The sequence below is a fragment of the Leptidea sinapis genome, chromosome 10 (genome assembly GCF_905404315.1).
Source record: "Leptidea sinapis chromosome 10, ilLepSina1.1, whole genome shotgun sequence".
Taxonomy (NCBI): domain Eukaryota; kingdom Metazoa; phylum Arthropoda; class Insecta; order Lepidoptera; family Pieridae; genus Leptidea; species Leptidea sinapis.
In genome coordinates, this window is record NC_066274.1 from 1,315,203 (window position 1) to 1,340,272 (window position 25,070).

Here is a 25,070-nt window from a genome sequence, read left to right on the forward strand (position 1 = left end):
AGAACAACGGCCTTACAAATACACTAGGAATTAAGTTATACCTGAGAATAAACCAAGAATATCCAAAAAATTTACAAATATACATTTTGCTTATGATTGGTTTATTTGAACGCATAACGTTTCGCGCGTTTATTTTGCAAGGCTGCTTGAGATTCGAAAAATTTCAGAATTATCATTGTATTGACAGTTTTGTCAGTGATATAGACAACGTTTTGCATATTATATTCTAGGTTTATTCTCAGGTATAACTTAATACCAAGTTTTTTGTTAGGCCGGATGAGTTTTGTTTTGTTAGTAACGTTATCAAGAATATATTGAGATTCAACATTCAATATGTCTATTTCTTTAGAATCTTCTGTTAATAATTATATTTATATACATTAAATACCAGAATACAAATCTTTCCTATTAAATTAGTGTAGATTGAGCCAAATATATCACAACGAATGCAATATTAAATATTTCATACTACGATATTGAACTTTGACGTCTTGAAGTGTGTAAGGATTCTCAATTTCAGAGAAATGACTTGGAGCACCGCCAGAACACGTGACGATACAAAATTACAACGACAAGTTTATTTGATGTACATCAGACTCTCGTGTTTTGCGTGAAATCGTAAAACTATTAGCAGATTAATTTCATTATGATAAAACGTCGCTAATTGACGCGACGCATTTGCGTGATAAATCAACGTTTAACCAGATATGTCATTTATTTAATACATAGTAGGTACCCGTAGAGTGATTATGAATCTAGCGACAGGCGCGCGTAAATCTAGATATCATTGCTGTCAGATGCAACCACAGACGAGGTCATACTAAAGGAACGTACCAAAAAGTTATCAAGTTAAAAAGTATAGCTTCAATATAAGTATAGTTCATTGATTGCTGTCACTGACCTCTACTATTTACCACTGGACTGGTGGCTGTCAAAGTGCCTTTGTGCCTGTTTGATATTCGCCATTTTGGCGCTGTTCGCCTATTTAGCGAGAGTCTGCGGCACTAAAACTAGTGATGACAACCTCAGCTAAACAAACATCGATAGGAAAACTATTTACAAAAAAAACTTGTGTACTGAACCTGAAGTATAAGTAACACGGAAAACGACCGAAATTAATTCAAAATGCAAAAATACTTCAGAGTACTATGCGCTTCTCTCGCAGCCATTTGTTTTATACGTCAAAAATTAGTTCTCTCGACGCTTCAAATAGGCACAAAAAATTAGCTGTCAAACATATGGAACAGCCTGTCCAGTGGGATTTATACAGGTCTGTGATTGCTATCCTATTGCGAGTGGTGCTAGTATCAATGGGAAAAGTGCATTCTGCGAAAGGAGTGCAAAAAGACGTGCGATGGGCTTGCGTATACGAATTCTAGAGACATTTTGCGACAGATCGCGTACTGCTTGCTGCCGCACTGCTTATGCTGTCGCTACTGTTACTTTTTACATAATCAGCCTACCGCGCCGCTCCGCGGGTTAAATTATCTCTGGAACTGTCGTCGATGACGTCACATCGTCGCTTTGTTACGGTATGCAAAACAAGCATGACTAGTATGTTATTATCAATATTTAAACATCAATTAATATTTTTTGTATTATTGATTGATGTAAAGGTGTTGTGTTGTGAGGCTGATTGTTATTATTATAATGATGAACCATCAATGATAGAATCTGGATTAAGAACAAAAAGTATTGATTTTTCTATTATATATGTGATTAGAACTTTTATAGCGATATAAAATAACAGAAACTACACAAATGTTAACATCAAAAGTTAATACGTTACAATGAAAACTTTAAAAATTTGTTTTTGTGCTTTGGCACAGATAGAACGAAAATATCACGACATGTAACGCTAATGAAACTGCAAACCGTACTGGCGCTACGATAGTGACAAATTCAATAGTATAATTATTATTAATTTTACTCGTTTAGTCTTCTACAGTGTTAAATTATTTTGTGTAAACATATAATTATCGTAAGATTTCTGTATTTCTACGACTCCCTACTTAAAACGTTTTTAATATCCGATGAATTGGCTAAACTAACACTGAATAACAAATCATTTAACTATTTTCCTCGTCAGATGAGGAAAACAGGAAATAATAACAATATCATGGATTGTTTTACACGATACCAATTCATATGCGTTAAAAGTTTTAAAATTTTGAAACAACTGTAACTCTATTTTTATTAAAATAACTGTCAACATAATATTATAAATATACGTATATTTTTTATAATTCTTTCAAGAATACTGAGCGGCATTGTATTGTAATGGGCAGGGCGTATCAACGCAATCCTGAACGCCCTGCTCGTCTTATATATATTGTCATGAAAAAAATTAAATTCTAGTCTTCAACCCAGGGGGGAGGCAAATCTGATCAAGAAATGTATTTCAAGCTCGTGCATTCATTAACACCTACCACACCAACATTATTTCATCTACAACTTTACAGAGTCAGTTTTTTATCACAAATCTTCTCTACGTGATCAAAGTATCTTCTTGTTTCCTTCTCACTGAATCTCGGTAATCTTCTTTAACTTCAAATTGCTTTCTGATTTCATTTCTTCCCAATCCGTCAGTCAAACTAACCCACACATACTACACTCACATTTCTAGTCTTTTTGTCATTTAGTCCTGTCAAGAATTGTAACCACCGTAAGGACAAGAATCAGGACGCCTCAATCCCTGAAAATAAAATATTATATGAAATTATTTTTATGCATAGACGTCAATCGAATCAAGAAAACATAGCGAGCTTAGTAACTAATTAATCAATGTTTTTCCTGTGTGAGCTACAGAATAGCAACAGACTTTAATAAACCGCATTTGTCAATGACCTTTGAGCTCTCGTTCGCAATACGTCTGGTGCACGTTCATTATAATAGTCCTATGCACTAGCCTCTACTCCCACTTGACACAAAAACACAGGATGCATTAAAACAATCCACTCTGAATACATACGTTAGAATATCTGTACATCTGAATCTTGATGCGTTCTTATAAGAAACTATGATAAAATGTAATAGTTTATAAGATAACAACAACATATTTTTTATGATCGTTAAAGGTTAGTACGGTTATGATTATATTAAGTTTAATACAGTTTTGGAGCACAGTAAGGGCCTCTTTCATTAACTTCTATGATTGCTCGGGTTTTTAGTCTCTAATTTGTTGTGTCATGAAGAAAAAATAACTTAAAGAAGTGTAAAAGGAGTAAGTGTTGGGAAATGTCGACATATTCGTAAATTCTACTAGCAGATTGGGGATGCACTTAAAGGAAGCCATGTCTAGAGTGCCAAAAAAGAGATATTTGTATGAAGTTTGAAATATTTGAAAACCGTGTCCACTGAAGTGTCATTTCCATTAATATTTAATAAAAATTGTTGAAAACTGTCGACTTCTCCAAGTCTATGTACGCGAATATACCTTCTGATTTTTGCCAGACACTTTTCAGTGATGCAGCGCAAGGAAAAGACTTGATCCGTACATCCCATTCAAATTCATCCCTTTCATTTCCTTCATCCCTTCTAAAATCCCGCTTGCACATCCCATATCATGTAATTACTCACATTTACTAATCTTTCAATCAATATTCTGGCATATGCTTTTCCAATAACACTAAGAAGACTGATCCCTTTATGAATTAGGACAATCACTGGTCCAACCAATCGTCCTGTCATCTGGTACTTCGCCCTGTTTCCAACATATATTAAAAAGGCGATGCAGTAGGTTTACTATTAGTCCATCACCAGCCTTCAACATTTCAGTCGTCACTCGATCACACCCAGCATGACTTTTCCCTTACGATTTGTCTCAATTAATTCACACACAACAAATTTATTTTTCTTTCATTCATTAGCTCGTAAGTTTCATCCAGTTTCTCATTCATTCCTCCTCTAACATTCAACGTCGCAAATGGGCATTCCGAAGCCCACTTTCCGCCCCGGTGAGAACAATTTAGTTTTATGTTTTGGCGTGACGTATGGCGAATATCATCGCCGCCTACAGCTGTTAAATTGCTCCCCCAGAATACGAGGAGCAGCTTCCACCTGCAGATACAGGAGTACAGTTACAGTATTTTTTCCCACAGCCATGTTCCCGTCGGTAATTTTTTGTTAGGCTGTATGATGTCTTTGGGGTTTGACAGCCAACCCCTAACGGTGGGACAGAAACACCAGGCTTATTTCAAGTTTTCTTTCTCTAAGATTGGAGCCGTCAATGATGATATTACTTCGAAGTACCTTAGTCGCCTTTTACGACGCCTAGGTAAGGGTGAGGGAGATCTATTCTACTCCGCCGGATACCCCACGGCAAAATTATTAGATTATTGAATGAAGTTATTAACATTTTAATTCATTAATCAAAACATAAAGAAATCGATATTATGAAGTCGACAGTCTAATATCGCTGAACGCTTCTGTAAAAATTTCATTACCATTTGTGCAGTGGTTGTACGATGAAACACACTTTATTTGCAGCCAAAATTTCGCTTACAAAATTCAGCTATAATAGCTGGATGCATGCTGAGCGTAATAACTTTATTGCACAAAAATATTTTCTAGCTTTTTTGGCACGTTCGTATGGATGCCAATATTAAATTTAATAAAAGTGCGTTTCGTTTTGTGTAATGTTTAATATTGTGTTTGATTTTAATGAAAAATAACACATTCGTAGGCGTAGTGAGTCGGTAATATCACAGTTTGTGTGCTACTGAGATCTTCCTGAGATTGAAGTTTTATACGCAATAAAATAAAAATTGTAAAGTTGTGTAAACTAAAATGAATTTCATCATGTTGTGATCTATTATTACGTTGGAGAGACATTCGAACGACTTCTTTCTATCTTCGGTGACAATACAATAGTAAACCGTACAGCTGGTCTGCAGATGATGCAGTTGGATGCATAGGAAATTCTAAACTAAACAAGATGAGCTTATCGACTTTGGGATCAGCTTGTCAGAGTCTTTGGTGCTAACTGATTAACAGTGTCTGATGTTGGACCTAGAATGTAGCAATTGATGCTCCTTAGCTAAAAAGGTAAGCCCATAATGTTTGGGTTCTTTTGATCATTTTGCAAAGTCTTTGGTGCTGGTTGATTCTTTGTCTTAGATGATGAAGCTGGAGGATGGCCATGGAAATGATGTTACGTCATCGAGTTTTGACTCGTTTGATAAGTCTTTGCAAGGACTTCAGTGCAGAAGGATTTCCAGAATCTGACGATGGATCTGGTACTCCTAAATTAATTAAGTAAAACCCATAATTCACTGTTCTGTTGCTGGATTATTTCCAACGTCTTGAAGAAATATTTCGAAATTAACAGCAATAATAACTCGCAGAATCCTATACTAGAAATGAATAGAAAGTTGAAATTAAACAAAACCCTTTTTATAAGCAGACTTATTTAAAAATTCAGTTGAACTAAAACGAAAATAATTATTTTAATTGCAAGGGCTATGCTAATGAAGTTAATTATTATTGGGAACACTTGTTTATTTATATCAAAGACTACTAAATTTCTCTACTTCCTCTACACGATTATGGTTTGAATACTAATGAATCAGTTATATGTGCTAAATGGTTAAATTTTTATTTGTAAGATTTTATTAATCGATATCACAATTATACATGAATTAAAACTGTAATTTCATTCGCATAAATTTATTCTATAAACTTTGATAGGGGCTTAGATAATATTCTAATTAAAGTCATAATGCCTTGGAAAATATTTTTATTCCGTTGGGAATATTTTACGATTTTATGATATCCGATTCTCTCCAATTATATTGTTGAATAAATTCGTTAGTACGTAACAACGAGGCATGAATATGAAAATTATTAAGGTTTCAGCCTGCTATTTGGAGGTGTTAAATCATTTCTAAGACGACAATGTGGCAAAATAGCTCAACCAAGGGTCAGTTGTTAGTCCCGGATTCTTATTAAAATACATCCATGATTTAAAAGTATTCCAACTGTTATCGTCACATTAATGCAGCATGTAATTAAATGGTTCATTGACTACAGTAAATACTAACAAAAAACATGAACAAATGCTTGCTTTTCTCATTTTCTCCAATACTCATACAGAATTATATATTTTTTTTACTATCAATTATCGTATAAAAAGTTCTGAAAATATTAGTAGTATCCTCCATCTTTAATATTATAATCATAAATAGGTTCATGTCTATACTATATAAAGCACTAAATATTATTGTTAAAATAAAAAACCAGCAATTTATATTGTAAAGAAAATGAATAATATTCGAGTAAACCTAAGTATGCAACCACAGCATAATCTCAAGGCGAAAACTAAAATAAATTTCATCATATTGTGGTCTATTATTACGTTGGAGAGACATTCGAACGACTTCAAAAATATCACTCGTATTTCTGTGACACAGTAAATCTCGGTTACGACTTATGCTTATGTTAAATCATTAGTTTACTAAATACTTAACTTAATCTCTGCAGTTCGTTGAGTTTTATCACTTGTATCATAATTTCGTTTATGTTTAAAATTATTATTTTAACATATCTATTACATTATTTTTTTGAAACGCGTGTACTTGTAGCTTGTTTTATAATTTTTTTTTGTGTTTATCTTCAACAAATACCTCCGAGTCAAGAAATGGTGCTGAACTTCACAGTAACAACGAAAACAATTTTTATTGAAGTAGGCGTTCCTGTGCGGAAATCCATAATTATTCAAATGATTCACAAGACTGAAAGACAAGAGTCTTGTGCCAGATTTTGGAGAGTCAACACGTCCTGAGGATCCCTCGTGTAGAGGCGAAACACGTGTCGAATTGTTTAAAGACAAATATTGGCGTATTAACACTAAAGAAAACTCAAATCATTTGGATACGAAAACAACTACTATCTAGACTCCTGTCAACCTTAGACTAGAAAATCTTAATATAGATAGATATTTCATTCCAATGAATTCTAAATATATACAGTATAAATTGACGTAATTGATGTAAAGAGATACAGTTTAAAAGAATACAAATTACCTAAATGTTATAAATTGGTCTGTACAATAATTAATTTTAAAGTAGGCCTTTTGTTTGTAAACGTTCTTGGAAAGGTCAGTTAAGAGCGACGATTTCAGATCTATCAAAGTCGTATTATAATATAATATTGCATTTCGTGTTTGAAGTAAACTTTTCCTTTATACATATAATAAAGTCAAATGGATATCGCCACCATTATTGCTTCTAAAAAGAATTTTCCTAGATACCATTCTAATAGTTATGATTAAATATGTTTTGCTTTTTATAAAACAGTTTTTCAACTTGCAGGAAAATTTAAGCAAAAGACGCTGGCATTCTTGAATACGGAACACGTCATAACGTTTAAAAGGAGCTGAACCATAGAATTGCAGTGACCTTGACCCGCTATTTAACTTGTGTGTTTTATTGCAAGAATACCGCGAATGAATGAGAATTTGCAGTTAAAACAATAATCTCATGTGTTCTTTATTATATTGTGGGAGCTTAGCTAGGAAATTCTAATTAATTTGTTGTTTCTAATACATATTGTGATAATATATAATATAATCTATAATTCATAGTTGTTTTTTGTTTTCTAACAGCATTTTAAAAAGAGAAGCGTGTAGTTTTTGTGTATGTGTTAGCCGAATTCATACTGCCCACATTCTCTAACTCTTGAAATAACCCATATCGTATCGTCCTGGAAGCACTCATTCCACACTTGGGTTGTGATGAATTGCGAATTGATTTTATGATTTGTTTTGTCTTTAAATGGTGGATATAATTTGCATTTACATTTCATTTAGTTACCAAACTTGACCTAAATAATTATTGAAGTCGATTTAAAAATTTTCTTTTTTTATATACTCTACATAAATATATGTTTATTGGTTTATATAATATAAATGCATTAATTATTACTCTTTAATTTGCCTGCATTTTCGAAGTCAAATCTAGATTTGAGTTCGCCTGATAAATTCCTTTAATTATATTAATATTGTAAACTATACTGTTATAGTTAACAAAATACGTCCTGTTCTTACACAATTGGCCATTCAACGCTCTATATATTAAATGCAGAAGCCGTTAAACAAATGGTATCTATAAATTATGTACTGCATTAGAGAAACAAACAATATCTTTTAACATGCCAATAAACGTTACTTAGGTGGAACATATTAACCGCATCGAGCTATGACGCAGCACAATAATAGATATTTTCATCGCAACGATCATAAAAGCAGTGTTTACATATTATCTAATAAGACACTGGTTTTACTTTCGAGTATTCCGTAGGATTTGAAGAATAATAGAACCACTAGGGAGTGCACTGATCCCTAGTTGTCCGATTGTTTTTTTAAACGAGCGATATGTCTTTGTCTTTCGCGTTTTCGAGATGAAACAAAATCAAGTACGTTTATTATTCCTTGAAGCTAAAAAATAATCTTCTAAATAAACTCTCCTTCAAAATCAAACAGGGCATTCAAATGTTCTATCTATTTTCTGAAAACTATAAGTACAATGCAGCATAAATAGGCCGGCGTCGTTCTTGTGTGATTTGTGGTGTTGCAAAAGAGAATGGCTACTATAATTTGCTTGAAAATAAGAAAACTTTCTTAATGGCACAAGAGAACAAACGAGCATATGAGTCAATTGGCTTCGATGGAACTGGGGGTCATAAATAGAGCACGGCAATACTTCAAGCCGGCCGACATTCTAGCGCTCTACAAAGCGCATGTTCGGCCACATATGGAGTATTGCTGTCATCTCTGGTCTGGCGCACCCCAGTATCTGCTACAACTCTTTGGCCGTGTGCAACGAATGAATGAACGACTAGGTACGTAAAAACGTCGCTTCGTTGTGTGTCTTCCACTGCATTTGTCACGAGGAGTGATTCGAAGAGTTGTTTTACCTGATTCCTTCCACGACACGCCACAAAATAGGATATCGTCACAAACATTACAAGGAACTTTCGTCTACGCAAAACAAATTACAGAATATGCTTCCTTGTGCAGTGTTTCCAGGACGTTACAACATGGGCATCTTCACAAAAGCGCGTACACTTTTATAAACAGCCAATTCAAATTCAAATATTTTTATTCAAAATAGGATGTGAAATGACTTATTGAAAGTCAAAAAACTACCACCCATTCCAAAATGAATGCCTCAGGCCTGAGAAGAATGGCCGCAACAAACTCAGCGGGCTTTTTTTTTCAACAAAAATTGTTTTACAATTAAAGTAACATTTACAAAGTAACATTGTACAATTAAACTTATTATTTAATAGCCTGAGGGCGGTCGCTCCATTCCCAATCTGTGGTATCATTAAGAAAGTCATTTATGTTATAGTAACCTTTACCACACAAACGTTTAATAATGCTACTGTGATCTCTCTGGTGTTTTAAGAGAATGTGGGTGGCGGTGACCAACACCAGGTTACTCGTACGCTCGTTTGTACGCTGATTTGTTTTTCTTAATAAAAAATTCACACAATGGCAAGTGATCAGCGCCTCTCTTGAAACACAAAACGCATTCGCAGGTATGAAACACAACAGCAGGTTCCAGTTCTGTCGAAACTGAAAATTTTTGATATCGAATTGAAATAAAATGAATTTTTATTTGCGAGAAACGTTGTAGTTAAGATGTTAACATAATCTTATTAATAATCCAATATGTTTTGCCAATTGACATACAAAATATGTTAAAGAATTGTCTAAGTACCAACACACTACTGTTATACTGAAACGTGTCGGATTTCACAATTCTATCATTGATATTAATAAAATTGAAATTTTAAGTAAAATGGAAAATAGAACACGATAAGTAACTCCGCGGGCTAATGTAGTAAATGTAGAGAAGTATTTACAGCATGTTTACAATGGATGGCTCAGTAATCATCTGCATTTGAGGTCATTATCTCAATTGGCAGTGCGATGTTGACGTCTATCCGGACGCCGCGCCTGTCCGCGTCTACAAAGCACTGTTTGTTTGATTCACAATCGCCATTCTACAATCAATCTGATGTATAAACCAGTTTCACACGGACGCAGTAGTATATACTTCGGGTTTTTATTAAAACTGAATGGATTCGATTTAATCGTTTGATTGTCAATCAAAAGTTTTATGATGTGATAAATTTGCAATCTGCACTGAATTATCGTAATATTTCGCTCAATTAAATAACGATTTATACGTTTTCGTGAAACCAAATTACATTTATGTGTATTGTATTTATTACTTTAAAAAGTAGAGAAAACTTTATAAACTTATAGATAGGGAGAGTAAAAGCGTGTAACATAACATCGAAGATTTATTGGCATAAACTATAGAGCTCACCCAGAATAGCAACGAAAGGCATCTTTCTAGTTGAAATCAAACCACAAATAAACAGCAAAATGTTTATATAGAGTATATCTGTATTATCTCTACATATATTTACTGACGAGTATCCAGCATTGGGAAGTATGAAATAAAATTCAGTAACCCTTGCGAAGCCGTAGGTTCAAAAATATCATCCTGTGAAAACGTTATTTTTTAATAACGCTATTACGTGATACCCGTTTAATTGAACTAAAGCTTATTACAAAAGTCGTTTTAGCTTCTTCTTCTTCACAAGGGTAGTATCCGCAACTCCACGTCATATGCTCCTATTTTGCGTGCGAGTGGTAGAGACTACTCCAACCAGCCAAGTTCCTCCAAGAAGTCACCCAAAATCTTAACGTTGCCAAAGACTTCCCGAAGGGCGCCTGGTGAGCCTCGGTGCTTCGACCTGTAGATTGCCACCTCTCCGCACTTCAGCACAACGTGAGCGGCTGTTTCTTCTGTCCCCAGGCAGCCTCTGAACAGGGAGCTGTCTGTGATACCTTTATTAAAAAGATGCCTGTTAAAGCTGCTTTGGCTTGCCTGCATCCCTCAAGGCTATCCTAGTATTGTTGATGTAGTGCTTTTATCTATTGAGTTATGTGGTTCCTGAACCAGCTATGTGGTAGAGCCAAGAGAGGTCCGACCGGTTGTGTCTCAGAACCCTGTCTAGCCAATTGATCTGGCTACCTTGTTGTATCTGACTCCACACACTGTGATCCTTTATCCACTGAATTGTTAGGCTGTTGTCATCTCTGATCTGTCTGATCATATTTACTGCTGAGTGGCATTCAAGTAAAAGGCTAGAATTGATTACCATTTTAGCTTATTTAAAAATTCTAGAATATTTTTAACTTTAACTCTAACAAGTTTCCCATTGACATCCTTTTAAATGTAATTAATGTCCGTTTCGTCTTCTGCGAATAGTAGATGTGACAAGCCACGAACAGGAAATACTCAACCGCTTCATAGCGTCGCCAGATATTTGTGATAGATTACTTAAGGCGACACTAAATGCCAGCGACCTTGAGCGATATGAGTTCACGGCTGCCGGCCCGCCATCTATGTAACAAAGCCAATATTTTAAAAATTCTTGCGTGGAAAACAGTTTATATGCTTACAATCCTCTTTATTCACTACTTATCTGAATAAATAAACCTACACAAAAAAGTACAAGCTATAAGAATAACTTTTTTGAGAGAAGTACCAAAAAAATGCGTCACGCCATGCCAAAAAACTTGTTTAACTTCAGAGAAAAGTGGTAGTTCAAAAAGGCTCGGCAGTGTTAACTATAACCAACAGCGAGCATTAGCAACCTACAAATAAGACTTAAGGATATGTTTAACAGGATTAAGTAGTGTTCATAGCTCGAAATGCTATACTTTCACCACAAAACTTGTCTAAACACACCATGTTTGCGTGTTTTCTGCTTACTCTTCGCCTTAAAGTAGTATAAACATAACTTTACGTCAAATATTCTTAACTATCAGTGTCTAAACATTTAACATATTAAATACTAACTTTTAATATTATTTTACAATAATATTTTATTTTATTTAAATATTAAAAACTAAATGTATATTCTTAGCATTTCAACACTACCTATATAGATGTAATAACTAAGTATATGTCTACAATTTTACATACCTCATAAAAAATTGCATCAAAAGATCATCATATATCCAATGATTGAATTAAATGAAGTCTACTAATGTAATAATAATACAATATGCAATAGATAGTCCTAGTATGCGTCAAATCGGACTAAAATTGTTGTTCGTATTACGTTATCTTCTGCATTGCGTAGTAATGAATACCTACGATTGTGCAAGATTACGCACAGATAATGTGTCCGCTGACACGCGATAATAATAAAGTATTACTCTACATTTTCTACGTTAATTTACATGAGGAAAAAGTAATGGACAATTAGAGCAAACAGAATGGAATTACAATCATTATTTTTTTAACTTTATATGAGAGGAGGAAATTGGACATTCTGCCGGGCAAATTGTTGGTGACGCGAACTCTAATTCCTTTCCATTTCGAAAGAGCTGAAAGCGCTAATTGCTTTCACATATGTGTCCTTATGTGATAACTTATTAATTTATATTTAAAATCAAAGTAAATTTCATATAATTTATAGAAATAGACGGAATTTCTGGAGACATGGACCATCATCCATCCAAGTGCAGTATATACCCCAATTTCTAACATAATTTATTACTTATATTTATTTTGTAAATGAATAAAATCTAGGTAGGAATTATTCATTGCAGACTTTTATGTTTCTCTTCTACACTTTGTTAACCGACTTCAAAAAAGGAGATGGTTCTCAATTCTTTCGACTAGGTGAACCGATTTTGATAATTTTTTGATAATATTTGAAAGCTGGTGCTTCTCGTGTGGTCCCATTATAATTTGGTCCAGATCTGACAATGGCACCCATGAGGAAACCATAAAAGTCTTAAATTTGCTATATGTATGTGGATGATAAATTTACGAATAACTTATAGTACGCCAACCGATTTCGATGATTCTTTTTTTATTGGAAAGGATATACTTCAAAGGTAGTTTGGTGAGAGTTTTGAGAATTTCTGAATGTCTGTAATCAAATTGCAAAGCGCTTACGCTTATATCTACACATATTTAGACAAATTATTAGGTAGTGTACTTCAAATTCACTAAAAATAAAAAAATTAACAAAAAAAAACCTACTTCAAAAACACTATTCCAAAACAATAGATATAATATGCACTAAAAAGTATAAAAATAAGTGCGTATTTTTATACAATCTAATTAATTAACCTAATTCTAGTTACGATTATTGAAATTTTTGGAGTCGGTGTCATCCAAGATAGGTTTGTAACTACATACATAGTAATAGGTGAGATGTGCTTGAATCGTGAGGAGGCGAGGGGCGAGATCGGGCCAAGGCGGAAGGACACCGATTCCAAAAATAACAATAATCGTAACTAGAGTTAGATTATTTTTGGAAGAGGAGGTCACCGACCCGTATGGTCACCTGTAGGCCCATTTGGTAAACAATTTCGAGCCTTGAATTCGGATTTACCGTTAATATTATCAAATTCGAATCCTCCAATATGGCCTATTCTAATGTCGGTAAACTCGCTACATGGATCGCAAAAATGATATGAACTGATCTCTGTAATCAATCATTTGACCAGAGAATGTGAAATTGCAGACTCGACCGTTTATTTTAAAGATGCATGTGTGCGCTTGAGTGATATTCGAAGTTCGATTGAAGTCTTATCGAATGCACCTACTGATGTTACACGATCAGAGTAGCGTTGCCGGCCCTTTTGAAAAGTGTATACGCTTTTTTCCGAGGCACCCATGTCGTATCGTCCTGAAAACACCACACAAGGAAGCTCATTCCATTGTTAGGCTGTATGTGGAAGAAAGTGCCTTTTAGAGGAACACAGACATAACGATGGTGAGGATGATATCCTAATTTGTGGCGTTCCGTGCGATGGTGACAACAGTATGACTCGAATCTGTTGATGTCAACAAGCAGCGTTCCCATGGAAAGAGTGCGTAAATAGAAAGATTCTTGGCCATACAGATTAAGGGGTATATTTTACCGAACACCATGGTGGCGTCCGTAAGCTACCAAACTAGACATAATAACACCATACAGACACCAGAGTCATGACGCGTCCGAGTTGGTCGCGCCACCAAATTGGTTGCTCAACCAATCGGACACCAGGTGAGTAACTCTCTATAGAGCTATATTCATTGTGTTGGTAGCGACTGGTTGCGCCACCGTGGTGTCCCAGTGAAATGTAGACTTAAAGGCCTGCATTAAAGCCGAAGGTAGTGATTTCGAATAAAATTAAAAAAAAATCTTGTATTGTTGATTTATAAGAATAACATCACGTCATAGAACTAAATAAACGCATTTTTATTAGTTACAGAAGTTACGGCCCAAATAGGAAGGTACTCCTGGTTTTATTGTTTTTTTAATTATTTTTCCTGCCCCCTGTCTGCAATAACTCAAAGAATTGTTAACAATATAAAATTCCCAAAAAACAAAAATATATTTATGGAATACTTAGAATTACTTTACAATATCTGTTATGCATTGCACAAAATTATAACATCGAGGTACTCAACTATTTTTCACTTTGTAAATATAAACGCATTACACCCATTAACTGTTAACTAAGCGAGAGAAATCGCTCGGACCATTGATTCAGTTAAATTCTCATTGGCTTGTTACTTTCTACCTTTTGACCCCGTCTTACCTCGCGTCCACGTTATATTATCACCCTTTATAACTTCTCTTTCGTTTCTTCTTATTCCCCCTCTTTGATTATTATCCCCTCTTTTCCTTATTTGCGTTTCAGTTTGAAGGGCACCTCAGCTATTGAAATAACTAGGCAATTACTTGATACAGTAATAGAACAATACTTTAACTTCATACTAGAGCGTCCGGATAGACACGCACACAAACACACGATTTACACGGCCTCTAAGTAATCTTGGGAAGACATAACTATGCAGTGCCACGCCGTACGCCAACGAGACTAGTCACTGTTCGAGTTATCACTTACAATGTGAATGTCTTTGCGCGCCTCGTCATTTCTTGATAAAAAAATCAAAATTACTTGTTAGGTTTAAGAAAAAAGCTTTAGCTCTAAGTTAGCATCCTTTGCATAGATAGGTTCTTTTAAAAAGTATTGCAGCAGGGATTCATCCAAGTAATAAGTCGGTAGTCTGGTAAGCATTACATAAAAGACGATGCAGATTTTAAGCTTCCAGTATTACTTCAATATTGCATTTATGACTTTCTTCATAAAGTCGTCTTTGGGTGAAATAACCACAGAGCAATCACATCCCTTTGAAAAAATGCTGGGAATTTTGTAAGCACTGATAAAACGGATGGTTATACACAAGCTTGTCATCTTATATCTATAAACGAGCAATTCTTGTGTATAATATATAATCTGAATCTTGGAAACGGCTCCAACGATTTTCATAAAATTTAGTATACAGGGGATTTCGGGGGCGATAGATTGATCTAGCTACAAAACTATAATAGCTCAGATGGGACATTGGGTGATCCGGAAAGCAGAAGACCCCGGTTCGAATCCAGATGTGGTATTAGTTTTTTTTTGTTCAAGTTTTGTACATTCTTAAAAATCCGAGCAAGGCTCAGTCGTCCGGATGTTAATAGCAAAAGGTGCAGTGATGTGTATGTTTTAATATTCTAATGAAGAAGTCTTTTACAGGTCATTTGAACATCTTAAATTTAAAATCGGTAAATAAAATTACAATATTATTGGTAACAATTGTAGACCGTATTGTTCATAGGGTATCAACAATATTGAATTAGCTAACGATGTGTACTATAGTTAACTTGTATTTATAGCAATCTCGTATACCTTTTAGTTTTAGATTTTGATTTATCTTAGCCGAATAGCGGTGAATAGATTTTTTTAGTTTGTTTTAATAAAGTAGTGTTTAAACGCAAACCCCAAAGTAACACCCAGTTATAAAACACTCTAGTTCCTGTAAAGTCCTGTACCACTGCGTAATGAACAGTCAGCATGCTTGTATAAGTTATACACCCATGTTGGAATCACATAGTAAATTTACTGTATACATATCCTATATATAAGAACAATCGTCTGTATAAGTATAACTTACACGTTAGATTCACGGAGAAAAATATTTTTCCCAGGGTTACGCAAGCGGTAATTGTGGTGGAGAACCTTAATTGCCATCTTCCAGTTTGGTAAGTGAGGCACTCCATTTATACAGTCTGCCCGACGTGATTCCGGAGAGAAATATTTTGTCGATTGTACCGCTCGTGCCCTAAACACAGCTTTTTGACACGAACATTATATATTGCGGAACATCACGCATAAATAGATCTTTCCCGGGAAACACCGGAAGCATTCACACGTAGAATAGTCGCTTGTGAACACATAGTGCTTATAGCTTAGCGTCTAACGACAGATGGTATCACGCAATGCATGGTTACATTAAGAGCACGAATACTTCACTGTTATGTCATTCTATTTTACTGTTCCTTGTTGTGTATTTAGATTTTATTGCACATTTTTTTATAATTTCTTACACAATATGGAGTATAGATGTTAGTATTTTCTGTAATGTTCAATGGAAGGTTAAATCATCAAATGTTATCATAAGAGGAGCAGGAAGGGCTTAAGCCAGAAGCCGGCTGCCAACTCAACCGTGTAATGGAAATCTGCGAGCATCTTATGCCCCTTTCTTTGTGCACATGGTAACGTCTATATTTGCTGTCTCATTTTCAATATCTATTTTGTCGTCGAAATATTGTTATAAAACTTTATATTTCGTAATAATATTAAGTTGTTTAGCTAAATTCGTAACTTCATCATTATTATGATGAAGAAAGTCAGGCAAGTCGCTCATGTCATCATCATGCCATAAAACAAAATTAATGATTTAAGTTTGTTTGAAGTTTCTTAAATTCAGTAAAAATTACGTTTTGAATCACGGCTTAGAGTCTAGGTTGAGTGACGTTGACAAAGCTTTGTGTCATATTTACGTTAACGCTTATGTCCATCGAATCATACAAATGTCTTATATTATGTAGATGTATTTCTATTTGTCTGTTCGCGATAAACTCAAGAACTATTGCAACGATTTTCATTCTGTTTTCACCAATAGATAGCATGGTTCTCGGGGAAGGTTTAGTATATCATTTGTTAAGTTTCTGTATACATATTTTTATACAATAACGATATTTATTGGAGGTGTCAGGAAAAATAAACAGTCTTGAAAGCTCCCATTTCAAGAAAACGCTGTGTGTAAACCATTTGAGATATAACAAAATAATATATGGTGGAATTGTGTTGGTATCTTATATAGGTCTACAGTCCGAGATGTCTATCTCTTAAGGATAATAGACTATATCCATGTTAATTATAATCCTTATCATTTTATTAACTTTCATTCTTTCAGAAATACATTATTTCCGATGGCTTTAGGCTCCATTATTCCCGTAAACTTACATATTTTTTTTTGTTTTTGACAGCACAGCGTGTCTGGTCAGCTAGTAATAATATATATGTTATCATCTATGATGGCAAACTGTACCTTTCTAATGAGACGTGCAATATCATATAACGCGTATCATTGAATTTGCGGTCTTATTACTATTTCAAACAAAAAAATTAGGGGCCGGGAGAGCCGTCAGGACTGAAAACTTGAACATTAACGTTGTGCATTATTGAATAATATGGAATGGTTTGGGAATAATTTCGCACAACTAACTAACTAACATAATACTAGGCATTTATGTGGTCAAATACAATATTCATTTATTGCGCTATCGAACACAAAAATAACAATTTATAATACATAAAAATAATTAACATTTCAGAACATTACATTAATCTTAAATTAAAAAGTTTATCTCTCCGAAAAATCAACTTTCATCCATAATTTCAACGACTCTTTCACTGTCTTCATTACCATCATCATCATCGCCAATCTTTAAAACAAAAATAGGCTATGGTAGCTGAAGTAAGAAACAAAATAATTAAATAAAATTTAAACAAAATAATAAGTAACAAACAAATACAATTAAATTATCAAAAAATACAAATATAACTCGATAGTTATACTTGTATTTCATATCCCTAAGGCGATCCTTAGGGAGAGTTTTCGCTAATGACAAAGCTTAAAAACCAAATAATTAAACTGTAAATATATTTCACGGCTGCGATTCGATCCCTCAACCTCGCGGTGTTTCGGCTTCGCAATCACAATGATTCAACCACTGGTCCAATGACCGTATAATCATTAACGACCGTTTTCAATAACGTACCTCTCGTTACCGTTTAATGACGATCTTATCTATCCCTAGATAAGTCCAATATAGTTATAGTCCAATGCTTTATGACGATAGGATATTGAAATGGAAGTAAGCGTAAAAGGATAGATTTGTCTACCTCTAGTAAGTTAAACTAAGGATAAGGAGGTCATTAAAAGGATAGATTTGTCTACCTCTAGTAAGTTAAACTAAGGATAAGGAGGTCATTCAACGGCCGTAAGTTAAAATAGCCGAACTATACTAAGTTAGAAGTGTAAATCTTTCATCCATAATTTAAACGAGTGTCTTACGAATTTTCGATGAGGTCACGTGCCCTGACGTTAGTTTAACATTTTATACCCATCCCAAGAAAAGTGCTCAACGCCGCTAAAGAATTTTTCACTTCAAAAATATGATCCGATAATTTCGTGACTGACTATTGTGTAACGTGTACATTCAAACTATTTGCCAAAACTAAAATAAACAAATTCAAAATTACTAGTAATAGATATTATTTATTATTCACCGAAAATAAGAAACAATGACCTTTTTTAGTCCTAGAGGTGTGATTTTCTACATATTATTTAAAGACCATTAGAGTCTTACAGTCGCATGTTTGGGGCACGTGCTTAGGCACGAGAGGTACAAACTCCTACAACTCATCATGATGGGAAAAGTTCCCGGAAGAAGAGGCGTAGGTCGCAGAAAAAAGTCTTGGCTGCGCAACATCCGAGAGTGGACTGGCACTATTTCGCCTCGCGAAGGACAAAAAATTGAAACTACAAAGCTGACCGCCAACCTTCGCTAGTTGGAGAGGCACCCGAAGAAGAAGAAGAGTCTTACACGTTGTCGGGTGGTAATAAACTCCCAAATGAAATTAAAGTATTACCTATTAAAAAATTAAATGTATCGTAAAAAATAAATTAACATCTAAGGCCTATTATAATGTGAAAGATTATTTGAATGATAAAGATAGTTGGAATTAATGGTCTAAATTTTGTTAATGAATATTGTTATACTCATTTGAATGCTATTGTAACTTTTGTGCTTCATCCTGACTTGCACTAAATAACTTATAAAGTTTTACAGTGAATAAAGATTTTTTGACTTTGACTTTGATAAACACAAACGTATATTTGTTGCAGTATTACTCTTGCAAATTTTAATGTAATACAGATTTTATCGGAGTCAAAGACCGTAAATTCTAAAAAATAAAAAGCCAAGATTTTATTTGAATTTCAAATTATGAAAATCAGCTTGATGTATGCAACTCAACTCTTCGTATTGTGACCTTTTTGTGTCTGACCAAAACTAAAAGACAGCTTGTGTGGAATGTGAATAGTTAATACAATTTGAAAGTATTTATACATGCGGACGTCGTACAAGGCGCATACGCTTCTAGACGAGCATTGCTCGCTGCTCGCTCCTAATCCGATTATGTGTAACAAAATGCAACCACTCGATTCCCTACACAAGACCTCTGTACTAACCTAACGTACTTTATTGCAGAATTTCGTTCTCGTATATAAAATAAAAGTGGCAAATGTAAGTCTTCCCGGCTTAAGTGTCGTACACGGAAGCTTAAGGATATGATTTTAACGTTTCTCCTTGCATTTACGTTTCAATATTGCAGATGATTATTTGGATTTTTAAGCTATTGCATAGCTTCTATCACGGGCCTTGAGCCACCCTCAACTGCTTTAAAGCTTATCTCACAGAAAAGCAATTAACGTAATTTTGAATTATTTATGTTGTCTGTGACATTCTAAGCACACATAGTCGCTCATAATTGAAAGGATCGAAGCATTTTTACAAATTTAACAAATAGTACAGGATCCGAATGAAAAGAGACCCTAGTCCATCCGTTTCATGACGAAAAGTATTGACAACTTATTTAATAATCATTTATTATTATTATTTAAAAGTAATTATTTAAATATTTATAAATAAATTCTATTAATCATTGAACTCATTCGTACAACAAATTAAACACCAATCGAAAGTTTTAAGCCTACAGAATACGCAATTTAGCTAATTAAATTATGTTGCTATATTTTTATATCGTGGTCACTACTGTGTTGGTAGGAATACAATGCGTAAGTCGATGCGAAATACAACCCCATATATTTGGTAGAAATTCTGATTAAATAAAAATAATATCATTAAAAAATTGGTCTCAAAGGGTTGTGTCTGTGATAGATTTGTATTGAATTATAGATGAATTTTTAATAGATATTTGTAATAACCTTGGCAGAAATTTTACCGATAAATCACTCGCGTTATATTTTATATAAATATTTAACATACAAATTATACTAAGGGCGTTAATACATGCCAGTGAGACAGCTCATACAGCGAGAGCGGGTAACCAGGACAGTAACCAGTAAGTCATATTTATGGTTTAAATAATTATAAATTAATAAAAATTTATGACTAAAAAATTAAGACAATCCAACAATGTAATTTTCTTTTTTGGATTTGTGGAAACAAACATTATGTTTAAACTGAATATTCCAAGGTTAATTTATGATTTTTTAGATAAAACTTTGTTTTAAAAAAAGGTGTGTGTGTACTTATATATGCACGCAAGAAGTTATACTTATTTGACCAAACAAAGCAAAAATCCTCAAAATTATTTATTCCTCGTGCTGCTTGAAATCTTGCAACAATGGCTTTGACTATTAATTATTAAATAACAAATACGGCTGCACGGGCTTGAAATCTTAACCTATCCTAATAACCACCTAACACCTATCCTAATCATGGACAAAGAAATAAGAAAAAATACGACTGTCGCAAACATCAGAAAATTTTAGAAACCAACTTCACCGTGTTACTTTTATGTTACAATGATGCGGGTATCTTGTAATTTCCCTGTTATCATTTTTTCATAACGTGCATACAGAAGTATAACTTCAAAAATAAAAAGTACAACACTATAATTTCTTTTTAAAACTGCTAATTATATAAACTTGGAGAACAGCAGTTATAAGCACACTGAACTTTTGGTATTCAATGTCAATTCAGGCTTTAATATAAAATACTTTTTATCCATGAAACAGATGGGTGAAGGTCTATTCCTATTCGTGTCTTAGACTATAAGGTAATGTCATTGACCTGCAATGCTATAGATAACGGTTTTATTATGTCTTTGATTTTTATGGCCCCACCAATCGCTTAGATAACATAAACAAACAGATGTAACAGAATATATTACAAATTTACATCACAACAAAATAAGTGTATAATAAGCAATAACATAATTGAAACTTTTTAAAAATATTTTACTGTTTGAGGTTATTTGTATAAAAAAAAATGTGCTTAGACCTTATAGTGCCCTGATACAGTTTTCACGGCTATAGGTGAAAATTGTATCAAGGCGTCTTAAATAATTCTAAATACAAGTTTCTTTTGTTCTTAACTAATAAAATAATAATTTTGAATATTTTTTCAACAATTGTACAGAAATTACAAAAATGAAGGTAAATTATGCTCTGACTGGTCGTGTCTCTTATTTAACTCCAGTCAGCTTTACCCGAACAAGCTTCTAAAAATGTTTTCACTTCGAACATAAATTCTATTAAAAAGATTTATTACAAATACATTCTACAATATTAATTATAATAATCATTCTACAATAATAATTCTTATATAAAGTGGTGTTGGAGTCTTCCCAGCCAGAACTAAAAAGCATTTCTCAAGTGAATCGTTCGTAAGCTAGAGAGACGAAGTACTAATGTAATCCGATTTCTTGACAAATTGTGCCGCTTTGACCCAACTAATCTTATATATTAAATGAAATACAATTTAACATGTTATAAATTGGTGTTATGATTCACCTTTTGTTACTGGAACTTCAATATTAACTGGACATCTAAACTGCTACGAGTGTTTAATTTTGCTTTTAGAAATATAACAATTTTTTTAATGATTAGTTAATAAATATACTGGCTCACTTTTAGACAAACTATGTTGTCCCAAACTAGGTTAGCTATCTATGGGTACAAAACAACGGTATATTAAACATACAATACATATAAACATACATGACTCGGAAACAAATATCCTTAATCATAATATAAATGTTTGCACTTCCGGGATTCGAACCCGGGACTTCTAGCTCAGTAGGCAGGCTCACTAACCACTGGGCTGTATGGGTTGTCAATAAGAGTATTGATATAAATATTTACCACCACAGCCGGTGGGAAGCTACTTTGGCTACCACAGTGGTGCCTTTTTTCCTGTCAAGTAATGATTATTTTGATTAGCAATATTTGATTAGTTTTGAAGGACGGAGTAGCTATTGAAATTACTGGCATAATGAGACAACATCTGATGTTACAGTGTCGATCGTAATTGAGATCGTTATTTTGGGTTTTTCAAGAATTTTGAGCGGCACTACATTGCAATAGCCAAGGCGTATCACTGTCAAGTTTAATCCCATTTGGAACATGGTTAGTTTATTGTAGTTGAGGATTCTTGTAAAACCCAAAATAATCTGATTTATGTTTTACATCTGGTGAATTTCTTGGTCATCTCGACACCTTCTTTGCATATAAAATGTATTGGTTTGAAAAAAAATATAAAATGAGTTCGAATAAATTGTTGCTGGTTGCCAAAGTTTTAACCCAAATTTATTTCAAGAAGTTATAAGGAGAGAGTGTCGTAGAAGTATAAATATTGCTATTTCAATCACTTAAATTAAGTTATTATTATCTAAGTTCATTATATTTGTATCTAACAAATTTACCAATCGGAGGTCTTTTGCACAGGATGCTATTGTGGTACCCATAATCTAGCTGGCATCCTGTGAAAAGGAGCCTCCCACTCTCAAAACCACCAATCTTAATAATATGAACTATATTATATTTTATTGGTGAAAGTAAATCCTCTTTAAACAATGAGGATAATGTATAAAATTATAATGTCCATACACGAGAAAATGAGCGTAAAAATTGGATGAATATACGAAAATCTGTTGACAGTCATTTTATATGTAGAGTACGTCAAGAAAAGATTGATAGCTGAAGGATGGATGGTTTTTATGATCGATAACAGTTTGATAAAGGCACATAACGTACACATTCTATAAGATTCTGTATTCAGTAAAATATCTTGAAACTTATAGATAAGGGTGAATTGATTCACAACATATTTGATATACATATAACAAATATATATCATGTTTAATTAAGGGGTTAAACGAGTATTTATTTCGTCGTTGTATTGTAGTGAAGTAGTAATGTGTAAGCATTACTGTTATTCGGTCCGAGGGCGCCGTCGCTAGTGAAATTGCGGGTAAATGAGACTTGACATCTTATGTCTCAAGGTGACGAGCACTGATGTAGTGCCGCTCAGAATTTATGGGTATTTTAAGAATCAATTACCAGTGGGAGGCTCCTTTGCACAGGAAGCCGGCTAGATTATGGGTACCACAACGGTGCCTATTTCTGCTGTGAAGCAGTAATGTGTAAGCATTACTGTGTTTCGGTCTGAAGGGCGCCGTAGCTAGTGAAAGTACTGGGCAAATGAGGCTGAACATCTTATGTCTAAAGGTGACGAGCACAATTGTAGTGCCACTCAGAATTTTTTGAGAATCCTGAGCGGCACTGCATTGTAATGGGCATGGCGTATCAATTACCATCAGCTGAACGTCCTGCTCGTCTCGTCCCTTATTATCATAAAAAAAAATCTGAGCGGCACTGAATTGTAATGGGCAGGGCGTATCAATTAGCATCAGCTGAACGTCCTGCTCGTCTCGACCCTTACTTTCATTAAAAAAACTGGCAATTTTTTATGTATGTTTACTCAAAATATTGTTTCAATGAAAGATTTTAAATCTATCGAAACCTGTTATCATTCACTCAAAAACGTAAGCTTATTTTTTTAAATCTTTAAAGAACTAAACAATTACCGCTCATTCTTCCTGTACGGCAAAAGTCACACCATGTCTATATGTGTGTTCTTTAAGTACAGACAGACACACAGCTTCGACAGTTTTAGCTCTAATTCACGAACTAGTTGTAAGAGACCGGCAAAAACCGGGAACAACTAAATTAGTGGACAGTCTAATGCGACAGGAAAGCAACAGTTAACTTGCATTCTCGGTTACATCAATGCTTCAGCCATTGGATAATTTGTTATGCGTGATGCATAAGAGCAATTCGTCTTCGTTATCTTGATCTGAGATGAAAATGCAAGTGACGGGAGCCATTCGTACGAAATAATTACGGCTACTGAAATAACTTTAGATGTTGCTTCGATGTATTGTTGAGTTCAGTATGTGTTGACGGTTTTATGCATTTATGTAATACCTATATTATTACACATATAATTTGTTTTCTTTCCCTTTTACGCTAAATATATAACTAGTGATTCTTTTTTATGTAATATATGAGTTCTCTTTTACTCATTGGCATATAAACTTAATGAAAGCGTGCCGAAAGATTTCAATAAAAAATTAATGAGCAATGCAAGTTATAGAACATTCTTTGATAGTTATTGGGATGGTATTATTCCAAAGAGAACCGAATTCCACCTTCGCACGACACACCATAAATTAGTATATCATCCCCACCATTTGGATGTGTGGCGTTCCTCCACAGTGCTATTTTCAAGAACTTTCTTCCACGAACGACCAAGCTGTGGAATGAGCTTCCTCTTAGGTGACTAAATCACTACTTCATGTATCTCGGAAATTTCCATTTCAGCAGAAAGACTTCCATTGCTGGTCAAAGGCCTCCACTAAAGATTTCAACGACAATCGGCCCCTCATCCAACCTATCCCGGCTATCTTGATTGGTCGCCATCCGAGGACTTAACTGCCCCAACGATCTGTCCTTCGAGTCCTATGTGCGCGGCCCACTACCACTTGAGTT

General features: G+C 34.2%; 2 protein-coding genes and 1 long non-coding RNA gene across 7 annotated transcripts in view; 2 read left to right on the forward strand and 1 right to left on the reverse strand.

The window, feature by feature from the left end:
- LOC126966486 (uncharacterized) overlaps positions 1–7,575 on the forward strand; it is a 71,645-nt gene extending 64,070 nt beyond the window's left edge. The window contains exon 9 of the mRNA XM_050810564.1: positions 7,311–7,575. Within this exon, the coding sequence (XP_050666521.1) occupies positions 7,311–7,320 (10 nt within the window). The 3' untranslated portion in view covers positions 7,321–7,575. The remainder of the gene's footprint in view (positions 1–7,310) is intronic.
- The window catches only part of LOC126966522 (RNA-binding protein Musashi homolog Rbp6), a 934,160-nt gene that overhangs the window by 300,541 nt on the left and 608,549 nt on the right, over positions 1–25,070 (forward strand). The gene's annotated exons all lie outside the window — the stretch shown is intronic.
- Positions 10,386–12,132, reverse strand: LOC126966569 (uncharacterized). Its single transcript, XR_007729759.1, has 2 exons — positions 12,009–12,132; positions 10,386–11,423 (listed from the first exon to the last, which is right to left on the reverse strand). It is a non-coding gene; the product is annotated as an uncharacterized LOC126966569 (long non-coding RNA).